General features: G+C 35.8%; 1 protein-coding gene across 11 annotated transcripts in view; it reads right to left on the bottom strand.

Moving 5' to 3' along the window:
* Window positions 1–17,205, bottom strand: part of LOC134745928 (POU domain, class 6, transcription factor 2) — a 211,364-nt gene that overhangs the window by 20,517 nt on the left and 173,642 nt on the right. For 10 of the 11 annotated variants that reach the window (XM_063680051.1, XM_063680057.1, XM_063680056.1 and 7 more), the window contains one exon: window positions 5,039–5,202. In XM_063680051.1, the coding sequence (XP_063536121.1) occupies window positions 5,039–5,202 (164 nt within the window). Of the gene's footprint in view, window positions 1–4,902; window positions 5,019–5,038; window positions 5,203–17,205 lie in introns of all 11 variants that reach the window. The other variant, XM_063680055.1, reaches the window with a different exon arrangement.

The raw sequence follows: 17,205 nt of genomic DNA, 5'->3' as shown, positions 1-17,205 counted from the left end.
CCAAAGCAAAATTTAAAGAAATCGTGAAACAAAATAACGAAATAAAGTCTGATGCTTACTTGATATAATAATAAAACCCACAAAACTCAAGCCTATAACAAAAAACCTTATAACTGTTCTTAAAATTGACAAATTAGTCTGTATCCGACAAAACTAAAACTAACGATTATGATACGATTAATCGATTACGCAATCGCGTTCCCAAGCATTCCCAATTGCATCGAATCGGTCAATCGATGTATTTATATAAATTCGTGCCAACAGGAGAGAGGAACTCGGTAATTTAGTAATTGTTTCTACTAACAACGAATTAAATAGTAATCAATAGAACTGGGGCCCGGGGACACGATGTCGCCGGTTTATATGTCACGAGACGGATTCGGGACGATTTGGTGAAATTTATGATTTAGCTAGTGGAGTGCTCAGCAGAAATAGATAGTTAAGTACCTAGACTATCAAGAGCTAAAGAGAAATAAGGATACTTGCGGAAAACCGCAGTAAGTACCTACTTAAAAATAGCACAAATTTAATCTAACCTGACTTATAAGTAATTATAATTTCTTATACTTATAGGTAGGTATATTAGGTTTAGCTGCGAAAGCCAGGGAGAAGTTGCAATACTAATAGTACTATAAGTTAGTACCTATTTATTTGTTCATTTATTTCATCGTCACATTCGTCACCTAAGTACTCACAACAGAAGCTTTCTCAAGCTTGAATGATTTGTGTGAAATTGTCCAATAATATTGAATTTTTTTATTAGTATCTCATCTCTGCCCCTAGCAATCACTGGGCAATTTATAAATGTATCCGGGGCGTACGACCTTCTCCGTGGTTCAACGTCTATCAGGGTAATCTTTATAAAATCTCATTCCAAGCCGTCTAGAGCCGCATTTGACGTTTAGATACGAAAGTAACCCTGCCTGTCTGTCCGTCTGTTACTTCTTCACGCTTAGACTGGTGAACCGATTAAGATGAAATTTGGCATGCAGAAAGTTTGAGGCCCGAGAAAGCACACAGGATAAATTTTATCAATCATCATTATCATCCAAGGAGACAAAATCGCGGTTAGAAGCTATATTGTTACTCGCAATGTTCGCGTACACCAGTGTATATACGAGTGCGAGCGAGATGCACTGCGAGTAAATACAAATGAAAATAAAATCTACTTTAAAATAAAAAAATTCGTATGCAGTTCTGAATGCAGGATCTGGCTTGCTTAGAGTAATCAAAACTTGAAAATGAATACAGATTACAAAATGCAAAATCGCACAGACTAAAAAGCCTTAGCGGAATTGCGAGCTATTGTTTTAATGGTAGTAGGGCTCAAAGTTCAAAAAGCTGATCACATTTAGCCGCTGCCGTTGTCCTTGTCTATTGATCCGGTTAAAGTAGCACACAGAATAAGAACTTCGGAAACCTCAAAAATAACAAGATAGGTACCTATATTATGTTATTATGTAAGTATGGTATGGAACCAACGTACGACTTTGTGCCGGTTGCAGTCGAGATTGCGGGACCATGGGCTGTGGAGGCTAGGGACTGTGAGGGATTTGGGTCGGCGGCTGAGGGACAGGGGGTGCGACCCTCGGTCCGGATCGTACCTGGTCCAACAGATCTCGTTGGCCATTCAGCGCGGTAACGCTGCCAGTGTAATGGGGACATTTGAGCCAGGTACGATTCATGACGGTTATTTTATTTAAACAAAAAAAAATTACGAGACCTGTTGCGGATATCATCATTGGTATTTTTGGGACGAAGCATGTTGCTGATTTGCATTTGTAGCCACCTGACGAGGCCTGCGTTGCGGATTTTTTTTACATGTAACTATATTATTTTTTAAGATTTTTCTCAAATTCTGTAGTGTGCACATTTTTATTGTTTTGTATGAATAAATGTATATAAGTATATTTAATATCAATAATGTAATAACAGACATAGTTACCTATACTATAGTTGTAATCCTAATAATTGCAAGTATGGTAGGATTGGACAGAAAAATTATTGAGTGGCGACTACGTGCTGGAAATAACGGCATTAGAAAATTCCAAAAGTTTGGACAAACGATTCGATCAAAGTCGTAGGGAACTCTTAAATGAGGGCACTGCACGACCTGTTCCTGTCCAGGCCCCGTAGACAACATGCCAATCGCTAACGCTCCGTAGCGAACGAAACGCAACTGTCACTGTCACACTAATATGGAAGAGTGATAGAGACAAAGCGAGTCGATGGCGAAGCGCATGCGATTGTCACCTTGGCTAGGCCGCCATGTTCTAAATTCCTCCTTCTTCTTTCTCCTTGTCACTTCCCGTTACGCAGGGTCAGCTTTCTTAATTCGGAGGCGCTACTTGCTCCGCGCGGTGATAATCGTCGTCGGGAGTTAGGCCGAGCTCCGTTATATTTCTCTGGACATTCGTCATCCAGGGCGTACGGGTCACTTTCTTCTAAGCTGAATTTTAAAATTCATTTCTAGCGTACTTTACAACATTTGAAGAATATATGTTTTAAAAAAGGTCCTACCTTCAATAGAGACTGTCCATCATGTAAGCATCGTAACTTTTACATATTTTAGAAGATTATTGGTAGGTATCCGTCACGGGAGCAGGGGCAGAAATGAAAACTACCTGTGCGCACATATAAAAAGCTCTCACCTATAAATACCTAAGAGCTAAACGGCAAGGGACCAACTAGGCTAATTGTCGATAATGACTCTATCGATTCAGTGCTATTCCTGCATTAAGTAATGCCAAGCGCTAATGAATGCTTTTACACGGCATAAAACACAAAATAAAAACGCTGGTCTTGTTTATTCAATCTGTAGTTGCATTTGTGCATGACCTTTTTAAAAAAAGTTAAAGCAAATGTAAAGAAGCTTTTTAAAGATCTAGTTTATAAAGTAAGTTATGTTAAGTATTATTTGAAACGATTCCCTTCGGCAGTTTCTATCAACGCAATACTATTCTATTTTTGGATTAAGTAAAGCCAAGCTAATGAAAGATTTTATAAGTGATAAAAACACAAAGTTAAAGCTAATTTAAAATAGCTTCACATGACTTTAAAATAGCTTTTCCGCTGTAGCGTTCTGCACTTAGAAATAGAGATACATGCTTCTATACTAATGTCTCATTCAATAATCAGTCTGAGCCGCAAATATTACGTCTAGACTGAGTAGGTCAAAGCCTAAGTTGCTTACCTAACCATTATAGGTTAAAAATCGGCGTTCTAAAAATGAAATGGGCCACAATGAGAGGTTGAATGGTTCGATGATTTATATATTAGGTCGGCAATTTTTTGATGGATAGGTCAGTTTTTTACAATACAATGTTAGAAACAAGCATATCATGCGCTGATGGTGAACGGTTCCCGTAGCCTATGTACGCCAGCAACTCCAGAGATGTCACTTGTTTGTTGCTGTTTCGAAACAAATCCCAATATTTTTTTAATTGAACGTCAATTATTTACCTACGTTTTAAATCTTTCGTGTGAATAGTAAATTTGGACGTAAAAAAAAGAGTATTTTATTTATTGAAAATTTTATTTACATTTGTATCTCAGTACATGTACAGTCAGGAGAGAAAATGTACCATCCCTGCATAGAAGTTTGTATACATGTACGTGTGGCAAGTCTAATGTCTAACCATATTATAAACTCGGAAGTATACAAACAACGCGATAAAACACGAAGCATCAAACACAGCCCCTAACTTTGTTCTCCACAATGTAGTTACCAAACTAGATCTAACAATAAATCGGAAATGACCAAGAAATTTCCCTAACCATATCAAAGTACCACCATCACAGTTATGAACAATCCTAAACCTTATAGCAAGGGAACAAGATCTGTTAATGGTCAGCTGAAATCGCTGTACCTGAGCGCAGCCTACTAAGTCCCTAACTATACGCAACTTTCCTCTAACTCTTATAGCATTAGGCGAAACAGTTCCTACAACACTAGACTCCTAATGGATCTGTGCTATGCTTAGACATAAACTTCTATGGATAAGTAGAGTTGCGAGTCCAAAATAGCGTTTAGGTAGTTTTGCTTAAGTTAATTCTATTTAAGTAACTGATGAAGCGAACTTTTGCTTGACTGTGTTGGGGAGGGGTAATGAATTGATTAATGGTTGTAAGTTCGTGATAGCATTATTTTGGGATTTAAAATATCCTTAGGTTGTGCTCGATGAAGATATAGGAAATCTACTTAGAAAAATCTTACGTAAGAAGTTTCATCAGGTACATTTCAGTAGGTTCTTTTTATATCATGTAAAATTTTGGGTCCAGTTCCCGCGAAGTTTACGGGTGGCTGGATCCGTTAGTGTGGGGTTTTTTAGCTCTCATGAATTATGTTACACTCAGTAGGTAATACATATAAGGGGACAGAAGAACTTTGCGCAGCTTTCGTTCATTTTTAAAGACTTCAATCCCGTAAAGGCACGAACTGGTCAGGGATAAAACAGTGGGGCAACTTAAGAATGCTTGATTAAGAAAACTGACTGCCAATAATCAGTAATTCATTGGAAAGCGAAAGGAAGCCTGGTTGTAGGTGAGTCGTATCTCAGGACTATGCTTGGTCGATTCTGCCGTCCATATTTACTTGTCAGAACAGCGATGTACAATGATGAAAACATGTGAATTGTCAGGCAATAATAGTGAGCGTGGTCAAACAAGGGTCAGCTTATATCATATACTTCGGCGCACGATTCATGATGTGAAACACGTGCGTTTCCCTGGTTTGACAATGGAATTTTTCAGTGGCGCATTTGCAATCTTGGCTGCCCCTTTCTCCCCATCATGACGACTCTTAACTTTCGGACTAAGGATATCTAAGGCTAGTGACAATTACTTTTAGACTTTAGGCGCATCCAAGATGAGTGACGCGTCACGTGAAGAACTAGTACTTACTTGGCGAGTCAGCCAGCAGGTCGTCGTCGTGCGAGCTCTTGACGGAGCCGGGCGACATCTTGAAGGCCGCGTGGGGTGACGGAGCTGGTGCTGAGACCGCAGAGCTGCCGGTGCCGAGGTGAGATGTAACACTTACTTGGCGAGTCGGCCAGCAGGTCGTCGTCGTGCGAGCTCTTGACGGAGCCGGGCGACATCTTGACGGGCGCGTGGGGTGACGGAGCTGGTGCTGAGCCCGCAGAGCTGCCAGTGCCGGAGTGTGCTGATGTGGTGATCGTGATCTCGCCGTTGGAGGCTGCGAGCCTGTGGTAACATAGTTACTTTTAGTTGACAATACTTTTGCACATTAATGAAGGCCGAGCTAACATGGTAAACGTCAGGTTGCCATGAAATACAGTAAGACCAGCTTAAAAAGATTCCAAAGGTACCATACCAAAAGCTAAAAGGCATCATAAAGCGGAAAAGTGTATTAACCGTGAAAAACAATGGATGAAAGTTTGTAAGGACCAGTTACCAGTGGGGGAACACTCCTCCTTTCGGGCAAACGAGCGTTCAAAGGGTTAACTTAGTCTGACTCTATTTTCATTCTTGTACTATTACATGCCTACTAAATTAATTTTTAACAAGCAGAAACGTCTGCGAATGATGCTATTAAGCTTAGAATAAATTTAAAAGCGGGAAAACGCAGGTTTCTGTTTGTTAAAAATTAATTTAGTATGAGTAGCACATTGTAACTGGTGAATTTCCAATATGATTTGGAACTCCGATGGCCGTTTAAGAAGTGTAACGCTCTTACGGTAGATGTCGCTAGGGTCCCCTAGACGCATATGGTGGAAAGATTAGCTGGCTATGGATGAGGTTTTGGTGGCTCAGTTGGCAGTGCGCTGGAGTATCGATCCAGAGGCCGTAAGTTTAAGTCTCACCCAAGGCAGTAATTTTTCCACTTTTAAATTTATTCTAAGTTTACATGCCTTATGTTTGCGTAGAACAAAAGAACGCTAGACAGTCATCAACAGAACAGAAACATCAACGATGTGCAACCTTATTACATTGTGATAAAGCAGAGAATGTGCGCATATTTGTAACGTCAAATGTACGAAGCGTAACACGCTTGCTTGTTTTCATTGAAACTCAGTGTAACTGTCGCTAGTGATGCGCCATTACGGGGACCATTAAAAAATTGTCGGCAACTTTTGGTCTTACATTGACAAGCGACTGTCAATGGGGTTGACCAGGCGAAGCATGGAGACTATATAATGGAGCCAAATCTCTATGTATGAAAAGTGTCCAACAAACAACAGTAATTAGGCGACGCCACCATACACCGAAATACTACCAAAAACAACCTACGTAATTTGGTCGGGTTATTTGTTGCCTTAATATGGTTCATGTTATACTCATGTCCCAGAGCCTTACTAGCGCCACCGGAGAGATTAGGAACTATTATTTACAGCTGAAAGCGGTCACTTTTGCAACAATTCTGCCGTAAGAGATTGGCATCCTTTCTATACCATCCATAAGGCGAAAGATTAAATATACAGGCTGTTAATTTAGTCACCTGCAACAGCTGCAACAATTTACGCGGTGATTATAAAGGTAATACTGAATAATTTACTCTCCCATACAAAATATCAACATCAAGACAGCCAAAATGTATGGGAGAGACAATATTTTTTCGCGCTTAGGGGTTGGTCCCATAGTAAAAGTCGCTCAGTATGACCCCGTATGACGTTCACCCCTTAAAATATTGCAGGTGACTAACTTAACATTCTGTAGATGGTATCAACCTGTCCTATTGTCATGTATATTTTTAATTAAGCTCATTAATAAATATTGTCTGTTATAGCTTACGTGTGTAAAATTTAACTGTACCTAATGTATATTTTTAATAGCGACAATAAATTGTTTTTCTTACTTTAATTTTTTGGAAATATTTCCGGAAATGTTGTTGTAGCACAACACTAGCCCGTAGTGACGCGACACTTCTTCAACAATACGCTCATGAGCTTCATTACACGCATTAGCGGTAATTGGGGCTTAATTAGGGCTCATCCGGCGCAGTGCTAAATGCAAGAGGCAATTATAAAAATACACGGTGCAGTAAGGGAAAGGCGCAAACATATGTAACGAAGAAATTATGGCTTGTTTTACCTTGTGGCAACCTAAAAGTTGTCTAATTTAGGAAAGTGTTGTTTATGTTAGAACTGGAAGGAAACTATGAGATCATACAGTCTGTTAACTCTCAGAATGACATTCGTTTTTCGGGTAAAATAATAGTAATAGAAAATGAAAGCGTCTCACTGATTTAGTTGCAATCCAACACCCAAAGACTGCAGTCGTCTTTTCAGCCTTGAACTATATAGAGTAGTTAATACCACCATAACTAGTAGGTCAATATTTAATTTCATATTTTTCGGCAATTAATTGAATGGGGACTCATCTCAAAAAGGGTATTTCTGTAAATGGTCAATCATACAGGTTGGCTAAAAAATAAGTGCATTCCCGTTGCCAGGGAGGTTTTGGGATTATACTGAGCAACTTTTACTATGGGACCAACCACGAAATCGCGAAAAAATTTTACCCTCCCATAGAAAATGGACCAGCCGAAATGTATGAAACAGCCAAATTTTTTTACGCGATTTCGGGATTGGTCCCATAGTAAAAGTTGCTCAGTATAATGCCAAAACCGACCTGGCAACGCGGGAATGCACTTATTTTTTAGCCACCCTGTATATTGTCAAGAGAATAAGCACTGATACAAATTTAGACTATTCAGCAGCAAGGTCGAAAAGAATGTGACGGCATCACGTGCGCGAAGAAAAGCTGCATATTATTCAAACATTTAAACCCGTTCCATACGCGCTTATGCAGTTACGTATAAAACAAGATACCTTCAGTTAAGACACATTCTAATAGTTTATGCTTTTAGTATCATAATTTAGTTTGCTTAGTGCGGTTGTTCTTTTTTTTAATGTGGTGGCTGTCATTAAGGATGCTATTTAGGAATTTATTGGATAATATTTATACTTGGTAAATTAACATTTTTAATTTTTTTTATGTAAAAAATATAAACATGTGTACTTGCAGTCTCTTTTTGACACAAAATATATTTTTGCAAGAGACCAAAATTTGCTAAATAATTATGTCCTAAATATGAGGGTTGTTTCTAAAAAAAAAAAATTAAATTAAATGTTGCTTTAAAACCAACCTAATATGGATTGACCTTTACTAAAATGGCAATGGCTCTTGTCACTTGATAAACAGACAGTCAATATCAATAATTGGTTTAGTTTGGCATATAAATTGCCAGACAATAAAATTTAAAGCTAAAATACAATTTAATGTAATGAGGCGACGCGACAGTGCCTCAAAGGACAGTATCACAACACTGTTTCATAGACAGTGGTTCCACATGCCATGGTTGAAATTTTATAAACTGACGGTTTAGCACTTGAGAGCTTATTGTGAACAATGATATTGTTCTCTTTTGTTTAAGGTTACTGCTAATAACAAAAAATAATTATCTTGTGAACAATGATATTGTTCTCTTTTGTTTAAGGTTACTGCTAATAACAAAAAATAATTATCTTGTGAACAATGATATTGTTCTCTTTTGTTTAAGGTTACTGCTAATAACAAAAAATAATTATCTTGTGAACAATGATATTGTTCTCTTTTGTTTAAGGTTACTGCTAATAACAAAAAATAATTATCTTGTGAACAATGATATTGTTCTCTTTTGTTTAAGGTTACTGCTAATAACAAAAAAATAACAAGTAACAAAAAATGCATACAAATAGCTACTGACCTATATAAGATGGTAGCATCTTATCTTATATAGGTCACAAGGTTGAAATTGCAATAGCTTAACTTAACTTAACAGCATTTGTGTCGTTTTCAAGTAAAAAGGACCACATTGTCGCGTGCCATAAGGACGCTCTGACAGATTTTTCGTATAAAGATAAAAGCAATTTCGTCCTTATGGTAAGCGACAATGTGGTACCTTTTGATTGAATACGTCACATTTCGTCACAGAAAGCGATACAACGCTGACGTCTTACCTGAGTACGGCTTTCAATGTTCAAGTGTCATTGTCGAATGTGCTATGATTGCAATTTAAACTTTGTGACTTAGAGAAGACGGTAGCTATTTGTATGCAATTTTTTTGTTACTTGCTAATATTTGTTATTGGCATTGTTCACAAGATAATCTCTCAAGTGCTAAACGGTCGGTTTATAAAATTTCAACTATAGGCACCTACTCTTTACGGTACGTCACATCACTATGTTACTACAAAATTAGTATGAGAGCGCATTTATTGACGTCACGAATTCACATTAAAATAAGTCGATTTTATAATATTTGAAAGCGCAACAATATCTCGTTTTTCCACTCTTGTTATTGCTTTAAAAAAAAAAAACATATGCAACTTAAATATATACGTCCCACTGTAAAGCACATGCCTCTTTTCACAATCATTACAATTTTATTTTAATTCAATTTATTATTTGAAAAGATTAATTTATTTCAGTGGATGTTTTAATAAAATTCGAATCCTTGCTACGTAACTATCAAGAGTCAATCACCTAAGGTCTCTTAGCGGAGGCACACATAAAGTAGACGAGCATTGTGTTTATATACACTGTACAAGCGCATTAATTGTTCCTTCAATTTATCAAACGTATGGCTACGCTCTTTTTGAGATAATTATTTTTTTAATTTAATGCAGGCTTTAACCAGCCGGCCGGCAAATTAAACTGTTTGTTTTATAATTTTAAAAAGTTCTGTGTTTTAATTTGTGTCTCTTTAGTTGTGTTAATGTCAATGTTTATGAGTATCTTACGTAGATACTGATCAAAAATTGTTTATAATTCTTGTTCTTTTGCATGAGAATTTATATATAATAAGGTCAGTTTTTAATTTTGAGTGCAAAATTGGAAGAAAATTTTAAAGTATGCAAGTAGAATTTTTAATTATTTGATTTACTCTATTGTGTGACTGTGTGATACTTCTATAACATATTATATATATATATATATAATATTTCCCTTCTGTTTTTATAATAAATAAAATACCATATTTTGAACTTGTTTTTTATTTGCGTTATATGACTTGTATGATTACATATTTGATGTTGTACAAAGGCGGTAAATAAAGGAAAAAAGGACCCAGTGCTTTTGAGACAAAATCACCAATCGTGTTTCTACTTCTGCGAGATATCTACTTCAATATAATCATAGTCAATAAAAATACATTAGAAAATTAATTACCTATGTTTTTTTTTTACCCTTTTTGACATAAGAGCGCTTATAATTATTTTGATGACGTATAATAATGTTTTTATACACAATAATTTGAAACCAATTGAACACTATAAAACCCAACGCGCACAGATAGGGTTAAAATCGAAAGTACGCATTAGTCAGCCATTTAATTGCCAGCTAATTTCGCTGTCAATCCAACATGACCTTTAATAGCATTAATAATGATATGTGCATAAAAAGCAATTTACTGTTCTGAATATTTTGATGAACGCATAATGTCGCCCTCTGGCGATGATTAACTTCGTACTAAATACTGACTTGTATATTTGCATATCTTATATCTTTCAGCCTCTCGAAATACAACTTTAAGTAGTAGTAGACAAGATAATTTCTCCAATGACATAAGATTTTAAGATATTAGATTGCGTAAATTACAAGGCGGTACATATAATTTTTATTGACCACAATAATTGTATTTTAATAAAGTTAATGCTCATGAAAATGTTTTGGGAGCGATCTTGGCCGCAGTTTTACAACTGTTATTTGCCATTTTTTAATGGTTTTATTATGATTTCGACTGGTGTACGGTTTGTAAGCTTTAATTTTTTTAATGTTGAAAACGATTAAAATTTCACATAAACTGTAATTAGGATATGTTTAATTGACTTAGGGGACGAGCTAAAGTGCTCAAATGTATCAAAAGAGTCATTATAAAACGTAAAAACAATGTTTATAGGTAGAATAGATTGTTATCTTTCAAAAGCGTACTTGTTTTACTATGCCGGCAAATTTTTGCGGTTTTTTTTCTTATAAAGTTATTATTAGGTGATCGTGTTTACAAAGTTAAAATTAATAATTATGATAAGCTTGATTACATAATACAATATAACTATAATTATAAGTAGGTATATAAATTTTTTTTTATATTAAAGGAAAAATGGAAGAATTCACCGCTTCTGGCAGGACTTGAACCTGCGACCTCCGATCGATCCGTGCATCGCTCTTGACAGACAGACGGACGGACGGACAACAAAGTGATCCTATAAGGGTTCCGTTTTTTCCTTTTGAGGTACGGTACCCTAAAAATTGATAAATACAATTGTTAACCAGTAGATTTGGACACCAAGAAATGAATTTTATGTATTTGTATTTGTATTGTATTTTGTATGTATTTTGTTTAACACGTATTAGGAACAATTGTGGACGTGTTCACAACAGTACATCCCGTAAGAGGAAAGGAAAACCAAGGAAAAGGTGGATGGACTGTGTGAGAGGTGATATGAAAAGGAAGGAGGTAAATGAGATGACCAACGACAGAGAGGTATGGAGGAAAAAGACATGCTGCGAATGATGAACTGACAGGTAAAACCAAAACGTCTTAGTGCCCAACACGCTAATGCCAAATAGTTGACACCCTGTTGTCACCTCTATTTCTAATTTAATAATTCAAGATTACATGTACAGGGACATTGTGAAGCACTTAAAACTACACGTAGACAAAAGCCTGTGAGGCACAAAAAAACATAATGACAATTTTTTTTTGTTGTTTTTACAAAGCATTAAAATTGGTGTTCTAATACCAACTTAATTGATGTCAAATGACATACAATATTTATCCTGATTGTAGGCCAACAGTGCCGCGTATTAAACTAAATTATGGATGCGAGAATTAATGCCTCGACTAGTAATTATGAGGTCGCATTAAGTTAATGTCTTTGAGCTGACGCACACATGCGAGGCGTTATTACTTATACTTGGAGCCCAATTCGAATTCAAATTTTGAAGTCAATATTATGTCATTATGATATAATTCACCCGTACGTCTCGCTCACGCCAATACGTGTACAAAGTACAAACAATTCACGCGAATAATAAAAAAATACATCATTTAGATATCAAAATGTTAGGTCGAATTAGCCTTATAGTGCGTGAGTGGAGGACTCAATGCTATGTGCCAGAAAATAGCTAAACTTCTAGAAAAGTAAGGTATGACGCCAAATAGATACTACCTACACGTATAGAATTCCCACTTTCTAAAAAATATGTCTAACAGCGAATAAAGTTGTCCCTCTTTAACTTATGTGTGTGTTGCATGAGTACAGTCGCCATAAGATATATCGGAGCGGCCAAAAGGTTCTCAAAAATATCTGAACATGCACTCTATCGCCTTGACAATAGAGGCGTGTTCAGAATGTTCAGATAGTTGTCAATGTTGTCATACCAATTTGTGTAAGATTACATTTTTTTTTATACCACGACGGTGGCAAACAAGCATACGGCCCGCCTGATGGTAAGCAGTCACCGTAGCCTATGGACGCCTGCAACACCAGAGATATTACATGCGCGTTGCCGACCCTTTAAAAACCTGTACACTCCTTTTTTGAAGAACCCCATACTGTAGCCCCTCGGGAAAACCTCGGCAGGGAGCTCATTCCACAGCCGCAGCGTACGCGGGAGGAAATTCCTCTTAAACCGCACAGTACGCGACTATTTAGGTGCTAGGGTACATTATTTTAAAAGTTAGGTTACATTATTTTAATAACAATCTCGGAAAAAAATACAAATTTACATATATGTATAGTCATAATATATTAGTATATTTGTATTTGTTAGCAGTTACGGTACCTAGGTATGTGACATCTTTGATTTATACCACACAAATAATTACTCATTAATAATGTTCATTAACAAACTTAAAACAAAATAGATATTTCTAATTATGTTTTGTTTACTGGTCCACTCCAGTTCTTCATAGTTCACGTCAGTTACGATACCTTGTATTAATTTGAATTTAATTATATTTTTCCTTATTATATTATTAACTGCAATAAAATTGGTCCATTACATTATTTATTGCGCGATATTTAATTATAGTATTTTGTGCAACTGGTACATAATAAGGGTTCTTAAAATTCAAGGGCCGAAGTTACAACACGAAACGAAGTTGAGTATTGTAAAGACAGGCCCGAGACTTGTAATAGGGATGATGACACATGTTGACTTTTATAACAAAATCTAGTAAAATAGATAGCAAATGAGCAATTTATCGCAAATAAAATATTTTAGTTAGTTTTGTAGTTTTTTTTTTTAGATAAGTTTAAGTAATTTTTTATGATTGTATATATACCATTAACTGTACGTTTATTAGAAATTATAAATATTAATTTACTGATTTATCACAATAATGTGGATATTAAAATAATATATAGAAATAATACAAAAATACAGGACGTGAAAGTTTCAAAAATTTAAGTTTTTTTAACTCAGACTCCGAATCACGAGTCCGAATTACGACTATTGAATGAGACAAAGAAAGAAGTGTCCCCAGTTTTTCATACAAATTTTGGGTGTCAGTTTTATAACGGTTCATACAAAATGTATGTGAAAATGCGGTACAAAACTGAATTTTTTTTGGGGACATATTTTTTTTCTTTTTAAATCGATAGTCCTCGTGATTCTGAGTAGAAATAACCCAAAAGTTGATGGATTTTCGAAAAAAATTAAATGGTACACTTTTAAGTGAAAATGCCCCTACTCGTAATTCAGATACATACGAGTAAGTAGTTACCAACAACGAACCAAGATAACGGTAAAAATGCTCCATAATGTAAACTATTATCATCAATATAAAGTCAACCTTGCAGTTTATCTTGAGCTTTGAAAGCTGCAGTATTGGCGGTTAGCAATTAGCATAAACAGTCAATTATCTCGTTTACTTATTAAGGCATGTGTACTAGCTGGAGAAGTATTGTTGTTATTATTGGGATATTTGGGAGTAAGAATTAGAAATGAGAAATCTGTATACTTCACCTTTTGACCGACAAAGAGGTCCACTAACGCGCGTGGCTGGGTCAAAATTATTTTCGTTGTCCTGGTTTTTGTCCCCAAAAAATGTGACGGAGTGGAGCTTTGTATGGGGTGAAATTTAGTTTTCTAATTTTTCTCAAGAGAATTATAATCTATAATAGGAAACTAAATATTTTCTTTTATGCCGTTTAGTACAGCTTTGATGTCTACCGTTCTCCAATTCTCCCTCAATTGCTCAAAGGTTAACTGGAAGAGATCCCTGAAAGGGATAAGTTCGCCTTTGTACAAATGATGCGTTTTTCTCGTGTTTTGTATTTATTTTTGTACAATAAAGAGTTTTACTACTACTACTACTATAATCTATAGCTAGAAAGACATGCAATAGCACTCAACTTTTATTTATTTATTTATTTGATAAAAGACAAAAATGACAGCGTGACCTTGGTGCAATCCAACAATGATCACGAATTCACGACGACGTGCCGCACACGATAGGGTTAGTAGGATGGATACGTTCAAAAGGTTAAGTAGGAAAAATCAAAAAGACTCTTATGATCAGTATTCGAAAAGTAACAATTAATTCGACACAATTATTAAAGCTACTTTAATATATATATTAATATGTGTTGTTTTAAGTAATCAATATATCAATTATAAATGAAAATAATGTCATACACTTACGAGAAAGTGACTATAAGCAATGACACTAAAGGGCTTGGTTACTTTTTTTCTGTTTATAAGCAATACGACATATTCATTTGTGATATCATTTATTGATGAATTGATCATCGTGATGCCAGGTCTGTTAAGGTTGAAACGACTGCTTTTAGGTATAATTTCAAAAAAGTGGTTAATAATAGGCCTTTTTATCTGTGTCAAATGTTTTAAGCAGCATCCTGGTGACGACACTTGCGTTCGTGGCTGTATAGTCCTATGCGAGAGAGGATCCCGCGTCCAACTTGAAACGTATGAATAAATGAAATACCTATACCATATCCTTCACTTTTACCCCCTTTTTCCTGTAAATCAAGTGCTAAGGCTAAATTATCCCAATCGGCGGGAAATATCCTCATCCTGTTTCACACTAATCACACTATATGATATTTATAGCTCTAAAACTGCGCAAACTGGAGCAAATCCTTAGTATGGCAGGTAAATCAGGTAACGCAAAGCAATTAGCCATTAATGAGTGCTTAACATTATCTGGCTGTAAGTGTGTCTGTGTGTGTGTGACACTAATAGGACTACAGTAGTGTTAGAAAGATCTAGATTGTACTGGTTTATTTATAATTTGACGACCGGTGTAGACTAGTCGGTAGGTCGGTAGTAACCCCTATGAAGCCGATGGTCCTGGGTTCGAAACCCAGTAATGGAATTTATTTGTGTGATGAGTACATGCTAGTTATTTGTTCTTGAGTCATGGGTTTTCTATATGACCGATACCGATAGAATATTTTACTATTAAAGTAACGTTAAAATTTAACGTTATTACCACAGACGCGAGAATTGTTATAACAACTTTTTTTTTTTTTTAATTGATAACATTATGAAATAATTTTACACGTCACACAGCATACACATCATTATCACAATAATACATAATAGAGTAGATTATCACAATATTAAATTATTCAGTTATTTTACATTGTTTTAATTTATTTTTGAAATTACATCAGTTTGGGACATCAGCAGTTCTGAATATAAATTCGTTTATTGTGTAACAAGCTAAACAAATTAGCATTTTCTTAAGTTTGCTTACAAATATTGCCTCACTAGCTGAGTCAATGACCTCTTTGGGAAGGGTGTTATAAATCCTTACACCCATGACACCGAGTGACGTGAATAAGTGAATCCTATCGTGTTTATTTGTATTTTCTGTCTGCGACACTAATTATTAGTTGTGATTAAAAGTAAGTTAATTTCGAAACTAGTATTTTTTACTTGTTTCTAATAGCAAGTCGTTTCCGAAGATTTTAGTTCCGTTTAGCAGATTTCTTTATAAGATTAGATATGTCAATTGGCTACTGCAGGCTCTATGGTGGTCACTTTAATTACGTGATAGACTCAAGATAAGGCGTTCATTCCTTAATACCCGCGTGATAGAAGTTAATAAACTCAATCATGATAACTATGCTTTCTGACAGTGTCTTGCTAAGTAGGTAGGTTTAATAAAATCATTTCTTTTTTTCTTCTTTTCACTATGAAATTGGTTGTAGTCATGGTTTAAATTGTTTAAAATCATTTACTTGGACTTATTGAAAAACAACATATGTAGAGCGTCGCGACGTTGTTAATTTTTAATGAAAACTACATGTTTGAGACGTTAGACCATTGAAATGTTTCAAGGAAATTAACAGACACAGCGCCAACAAACAATGCCGCAACACTAATGCAGCCGCAGGCTGCAGTTGATATCCGAACGTCACATTTATAAAAGTTGTTTAATACACCAAAACCAAATAAAACCTAAACTTCTATTCTAATTCCAAGGAACGGCGCTAGGTAAAATCGGTCGTTATCAAACTAATGCGCCCATATAATTACGTCGGGCATTAAGTATTCCAACGTATAATTACGTTAGCCGTGACGCGCCTAATCCGCGGGTAATGGTGATAAATAGATCGGGATATCGCCAAGGAATATATTAGTGGAGATAGACGAAAGTCGGTTTGAGGGATGAATTTTTAATTGAAACAAAGCAAAGTAGCACTAGGTATTACTAGATCGTATTAGAAGTAAACTAAGTTAAAATTTCCAAACTATTGCCCATTGACTTATTCGGATTTTTCACCCTGTAGGTATATCTGCATAAAAATAAAGCAAAATATGGCAAAAACTTAATTTTTGGAACAAGCTATTATGGGCGGCTGACTGTACTTTTCTTTCTATAGGCAACTAATACAATTCTAAAAACCCCAAACACAATTAGGTGGCGTTGTTTTATCACAGAGTTCCTATGGCCCCCTCCTGTCTCCATCATCAGATCAGCTCGATGGTACCATAATATTGCATTGTCACCCGACTTACATACGCATGCAAATTTTCATCTTCATCGGAGACCGGGAATGGGTCTTGAATGTTTTGACCCGTACAATCATATTTACAGTAATAATAAAAAGCTTGTAATATGTAGCGTTGATAAATAGATAGGGATGTCGCCAAGGAATATAATATTAGTGTAGTTAGATAAAAGTGGGTTTGAGTGATGATTTTTTAATTAAAACAAAGCAAAACT

The sequence above is a fragment of the Cydia strobilella genome, chromosome 12, assembly GCF_947568885.1.
Source record: "Cydia strobilella chromosome 12, ilCydStro3.1, whole genome shotgun sequence".
NCBI classification, from domain to species: domain Eukaryota; kingdom Metazoa; phylum Arthropoda; class Insecta; order Lepidoptera; family Tortricidae; genus Cydia; species Cydia strobilella.
The sequence above is the reverse complement of the archived record's forward strand: the minus strand, read 5'-3'. Positions and strand labels throughout refer to the sequence as shown.